This window comes from Schistosoma mansoni (assembly GCF_000237925.1).
Source record: "Schistosoma mansoni, WGS project CABG00000000 data, supercontig 0134, strain Puerto Rico, whole genome shotgun sequence".
NCBI classification, from domain to species: Eukaryota; Metazoa; Platyhelminthes; class Trematoda; order Strigeidida; family Schistosomatidae; genus Schistosoma; species Schistosoma mansoni.
This window is the reverse complement of record NW_017386038.1, coordinates 708,813-715,597: the sequence shown is the minus strand read 5'-3', so window position 1 is coordinate 715,597 and position 6,785 is coordinate 708,813. Positions and strand designations below refer to the sequence as shown.

At 36.1% G+C, this 6,785-nt stretch overlaps 1 protein-coding gene across 1 annotated transcript in view; it reads right to left on the bottom strand.

Moving 5' to 3' along the window:
- The window catches only part of Smp_052630 (Amiloride-sensitive sodium channel,putative), a gene marked incomplete at both ends in the record, with an annotated part of 17,646 nt that extends 11,376 nt beyond the window's left edge, over positions 1-6,270 (bottom strand). The window contains one exon of the mRNA XM_018789687.1: positions 5,432-6,270. Within this exon, the coding sequence (XP_018646448.1) occupies positions 5,432-6,270 (839 nt within the window). The remainder of the gene's footprint in view (positions 1-5,431) is intronic.
- Between the last annotated feature and the right edge of the window lie 515 nt (positions 6,271-6,785).

Genomic DNA, 6,785 nt, shown 5'->3' with positions numbered 1-6,785 from the left:
CTCGGCGAGCTTCCGTCCTGGTCACTGGTTCACCACGCGTCTCACCTCCCCCTGGTGTTTCGACAGGAGCCGGTGATGCTGAAATCTTCGTAAAGCCAAGATTTTGGCTCGAATGCGGGCATGTAGATCCGGCACGCCGTCTTCCTGTAGAGCATCGGGTGGCTCGCAGCCCAACGATTGTGGTCCAGATGGGAGATTCGGTGGTCACCCGAGATTGGGAAAGACGAAGCAAGAGAAAAAGAGAAGTCGCAGGGAATATGATGGTATATGTGCTAATCAGTGGACGAATAAGTCCTTGACTTCGTCGTTATCACTTGCAGCAGGTCGCCCTGATATTTGCTCGGAGTTGCGCGGTGGTGGGGTTGTGTTGGGTGTTTCATGATCCCATCGGGTACTTCCAGTAGGCGGCACTACTCATTGATGGGACAAGAAGTTGTTCGCGGGCTAAAGAAGAAATCTTGACAAGCTGTCCTACCTACGACGAGCGCCGCATGAGCGGTGCCCTGGACAGGCTTCCCCGAGAGCTCCGCCTTCCAAAATACGGCGAAACGACCGTCAAGTACTTCCAGGTTTTCCTTGGTGATCAAGCTTCAATTGACTCATGATATCAAATATGAAAATATCAAATCTCCATAAAATCCCTTCTGATTATAAACGAACCGCTTCACAATGTTTAAGCTACATGATGATTTTATTCAGGATAAAATTCGTCCAATTTTAGTTGGGAATACTTAGTCTTTAGGATTAAACATTCATTAATGAAACTGATATGAATTCTTACAGAGAGTAACGAGTGGATTGTTTTGTAAAATAAACGAACTTGACTATGTGTTTTAGTGGCTAAACTGTACGGCGTCTACTCGGTTCGTCTAAAGTAATAACTTCGATACTAGAGGAAGATGTAGCCATTGTTGCACGCTTTCCAAATGGTATGGTTCTTAGCGAAGGTTGTTAAAGCCGAGGGGATTTTAGATAAATTCTGTACTTGATTACTCATGTCACACCTTGTGGATGGGCGAAGGCCGCCCATCAGGAACCTCCATCGAACTTATTACTTATACTTGACAAAACAAACAAACAAAGAACCACTACAATTCTCACGACGCAATGTATGTACACCAACACTGATACAAATGAATGTTTATTAAACCCAAAAACATAACAACCATCCTAATCGATAATACACTCATCATATATTCATTGCTCACTCATTTCGAATATTTATCAGAATAAGATCAATCCAGTGCTTTCTGGTTTTCAATGGTGGTCTAACATCAATCAATTCATAATTTGTAATCATAAACCTAACCATCTCCACAACTTCATACTGATATGAAAACTAGTCAGAATTATCAGAAACCACATGTTGTATATCATGCTGAGTATAGATTATGTTAATTGAATACAAGAATATTGTATGTTAAGGTGAATAAAATATCATAGTGGGAAACAAACGGAAGTAATGTTGATTGAGAATCACGACTAGTGAAATTTGATTTCACCTTTTCAACCCTGTAATATCATTATTATTTCCAGTGATTTCAGGATTGGGGGTTGTTTACATTGTCACGCTGAATGAGTAGGATTTGGCAAATGACTGAATGGTTTTGACTAGATACAATAACGTATGACTTCGTAGAAAGTAAAATAGGTTGATAGGTTGATAGACTGGACTACTAACAACTAACTGGCTACCACTCAATATTTGTGGTCGGGATCGATCAAGAAATAAGGAAAGGAAAATTGTTGAAATAATTTGTGCTGACAACTCTATATTATGTCAAAAATATAATATTGAACAAAGCCGATTGATCGGTATCTTATCGGCATAAAGGCATCCTGTGCGTATTGCTTCGACTTTACCTAAATTCGTAAGCACTATAAGCAGAGATAGATGGTGGCTAGCGTTGGAATTCAGGACGCTCATTTTATTCAATGGGAATATTCAAGTAAAACAATACGATCTGAATTTAAACTGCACCCTATTGCACAAGCTAGTGGCTATCAGGACTCATTAGCTGAGTAGATAACGTGATGGCGTTTGAAGCAAACGATACTGGGTTCAAGTCCCGGAATGAATATCAACTCTGGGATTCAGGTACATCCAGCTGACGAGCCGCAAATGGGACGTAACGCAAATACTGCATTCCACTGCTATCCACTATCCATCTTTACTTAAAAGCACATATTCTGCTAAGATCTAATAAATGGAATGCGTTTCGAGATTTTATTCATATGCCCAGACCATTATGGATTGAAAATAGCACAATGATTACACAATACTTGTTCTATGTTAATAGTAACTGAATCAGTTATTTAATGCAATAATTATCAGATTAATCTATGAAGTAAGAATGAATAGTTAAGATCTACGATAAGAATAATTTCTCTTCATTGTAAAGACTTTCCAAGTTTTGTTAGCTCTTAACTAATCTTAAATTGTATATGTGTAAGGTTCTATATTCAACAAACAAGCATTAATCTCATTCAATAAGGTTAATTCTACAGTGAATACAAACAGTTAAGGAACTTAGTGTATGCAACTGCATTCAGTTAGGTAATTCTCAAACATCAGTCTAACTGACTTACTAAAACAATTTTTTTTTAAAAAAAGGAAGATATTACTCCTGTTAACCACGCATGAATAAATTGTTAGTGAATTTAATTAATGTTAAGTGGTTTTGAAGAAATGAAGTCTATGTTACGCTCTAGTAGTCACTTAATCAATAACAAATACTGGATTGATGTATTAGACTCTGACCGGTTATTCTTAATAAGTATTCTTAATATCTATACAAAGACAACTATATCTTGCTTTATTGCTATTGATTTGGTATAATAGAGAAATCCTAGTCTAAAGTTTCCCTTAATCTTTAGCCACATTCCAAAAGAAAACCTATACACGAGTATCAGACGGGTAACCGCAGCTTGAAGGTAGGTGAGAAAGTCCCTGTAAAGTGGTAACATGGCGGTCGGAAATGGGAACCAGGTGTCATAGAACGGCGTATTGGGAAGGTACTTTATTTAGTCCGGGGGAGGGATGGAATGTGTATCAGACATAATAATCAGATTAGAAAGGATCATAGAAGAGCGACAGTAGATACACGACTACCGTTCCACATGCTGGTGGATTTAACGCAGAAAAGCCCGAAAGAAGGCCGCAACCAACGACTTGAAAAACGTAAGAGTGAAATCGCACAGCCAATAAGGGTGCTGAACAGAAAAAGAAGAGCAACAACAATGTTTCATGTAGATCCAAAAAGAAAGTCATACGTCACAGACTTCAAAGAGGTGAGTTGTAAGGATGGCTCGTTCGCAAACTCAAGAAGCCCAGAAAGAGCCGAAGACATTCCATCCAATCACCACTAAGGGAAACATTCTAGAATGTCGACGTGTAGCTTCCCTATTGGAGGAATAAGATGGACCCCCTACGTGCCTATTGGCTGTCCGAAATGATGATTTACTTTCAGGTAAAAAACTATAAATACATGAGATTTTTGTATTATATTTGACACTGTTTGGAGAATAAAATTCCTACTTACTAGTCTTCTGTCTGCTCTCTTGCGATGCTGCGGGTTCGATCTTTCGAGTACCTTAGTAATACGCGGCATAGCAGGAATCAAAGCTCTATAACAGATAGTGAACTTAATTAATATTAAGTGGTTTTGAAGAAATTAAGTCTATGTTACGCTCTAGTAGTCATTTTTTCCAATAACAAATACTGGAATGATGTATTAGATTCTGACCAGTTATTCTAAATGATAACCAAAGATCTCATCTATACAACGACAATTATATCTTGCTTTGTTGCTATTTATTTGGTTCATCAAAGAAATCCTAGTCTAAAGTTTCCCTTATTCTTTAGTTACATTCCAAAAGGTAAGGATATGTACAATTGATAATATCTTTAAAAAAAGGTGATTAATTATTACCTATTTTTAGCGTCTAAGATTTTTGGTCAATCCAGCTTAACAACTTTTCCATTACATCTATGCAATAAAGTAGGGTAGAGCTTCTGTTGTGAGATAACAACTCACTGAAGACAATTGGTGAACGGTTGCTCAAACTTCATGGATTGGTTGAAGTTAGACATTACCATTGTTGGATGTCAATCCGCTCAGTGGTCTATCGGTTAAGTGCTCTGGTGCGAGACTGGTAGGTCCTGCGTTCGAATCTCTCGAGAGCGGGATCATGGATGCGCACTGGTAAGGAGTCCCATAATAGGACGAAACGGCTGTCCAGCGCTTCCAGGTTTCCGATGGTCGTCTAGCTTCAATTGACTCATGATTTCAACTCTATAAAATATAAAATTATGCAATTTATTATGTTCATTTTACATACACTTAGACTTTCTGAAAATATTTTCAATTTTGGATAAACAACAACTCTGTGAAGCAGGTACATACAATTGACGAGATCCAGGTAGGACGAAACGCATGTTCTGGATTCTACTACTAGTCATCATCCGTCTCTATTTAAAAATTAATGACATAAGAATGATAATCTGGTCAATAGTGAAGTATGAGCTCTAGACTTACACTTTATAATGATTTACTCTTTCAAATGTTGTATACAACAATGATGAATAAAGCTTCTTTTTCACATTTACTTCACTGTATGGATGTCATCAGATTGATAGAAATCTTAAACCACGACTATTATTCTCAGTCATTATCATGGTATAGAAAACAAACTTGGTCACATGTAAAGTTTCATGAAAACTGTAAAAGGTAATTGCACACATGGAATTTATGGTAGAATTCAGTGAAAATATACAAAAAAATGTCTTTTTCCTTTAGGGGAAAATGTATCTTCTAAGAAATAATGTTTCTTTATTAATTAAAGTGAAAAGTGGATAAGACTTTTTCATCCCTTTGGGCATCTTATATAGTCGATATACAATGGTTGATGATTACTTGTTAAACTGACACCAAACGATAATGATAATGAACATTTAATTTATGGAGATATTTTATAAAATAAGATAAGGTGAAGACATAAATAAATTTTATATAGTTAAGATCATAAGTCAATTGAAGCTAAACCACTATGGAAAATTTTGAAGAACCGGACTGCAATTTCATCCTATTGTGGGACTCATCAGCATTGCGCATCCAGTCAGAGCACTTAACCGATAAATGATATATTTGTAATATCTCAATGTGTAGAAAAATTAAATTTTCTGACGTTTCGTCACTTAGTGTAAGCTACTTCTTCAGAGAATAACAATCTACACTATGCTCAATTTATTCAAAATTAAAGTGAAGACATTATAAGCAAAGATGGACGAAACGCTAGATCCCCATGGAAAACTTGGAAGCACTGGACGACCGTTTCGTCCTATTGTGGAACTTCTCCACAAAACTGCCTTCTGATGATAAGGTATTTATTTGATCTGTAATTTAATAAAACTATTATTCAGTTAACTTACCGTAATCCTCTTGCCATTTCAAATAAATCCACAAGAAATGCTTGTTCTTGATTACTATAATTTGGATCTGTACCTAAACTAACAATCAATGCAATTGTATCTGTATCTTCTGCTTCAACTTTTGTTTTCGGTTCAAATGTGTGACAATTAAAATATGTATGATGACTAAATTTACGTATTTGAAATCCGTCCATATGCATACAATTATCTTCAATTTGCATAGTATGATTAACCCGTCGCATACAATTCAAGAAAGCAGTTGTATCATGTCCTAAACGATAAGCATCAATCGCTTTTAAATTTTGATAATAGATTGATAAACTATCATACTGATAAAGAGTTTCCGCTGCATCGACATCATTATCCATTAAAAATTTATGTGTTAAATTACGCATATGCTTGTTAAATATACTTGGTGACATGACATCACCATTACGCCATAAATGATAAGCATTCTGTGAAAATGGATGATGATGACAGATGGTTAATGCTGGAAATGGTGATTTAGCATCTAATTCAACGTGTATATTTACTGAAACATCATAAACTAAATAATCTTGTACTAAAAGATAAGTTGTCAATAATAAACCAACAGTCATAATTAATACAAAACAAAACCATAAACCTCGTAGAAATGGTGGTCCACGTTTCATTCGTGCAACACCTCTTATAGAGAATGTATCACATATGATCTCTAAGATACTGACTTTTTTTACTATTTTAGAAGGTTCTTTCATTTGAATGATATGTGGACAGTTGTAGGCTAATTTATCAGTAGCTGAACGTTGATCATTTATTAGTGTGTTATGTGAATTATTATTATTCTCTAATGGTAGCATGTTTTATCATCAAACGGCATAACAAAACCGGGAGCATTAGGAATACCTGCAATAGAAACAAACACGATGTTATTGTAAGACAATTTGTTATTGCAGATACAATTTATTTGATCAATTGTATTTAGTCTGGAAAACTCTCGAAATCTTATAAGCAGTACATTGAAATATTCACTGTAGTGTCCATAAAATTCGGCAATCAATAATATAAATTCCACAAAAAGCAATGAATACTGAGTAGTCACACAATAGGACGAAACGGCCGTCCAGTGTTTCCAGGTTTTCTTTGATCGTGTAGCTTCAATCGACTCATGATTTCAACTATGAAATTACTGAAAACTCTACAAAAACCCTTCTGATTATAATCATATGCTCACTGGTGACTGACTTCAAGAGATAATGCCTAGAGTTCTAGTGAGAAGCAGTGACCACTGGAGTTCAATCACGTCTGTTGTGAGATAGGAACTCACTGATGACAATTGGTGAACGGTTGCTCAGCTTCATGGATTGGTTGAAGT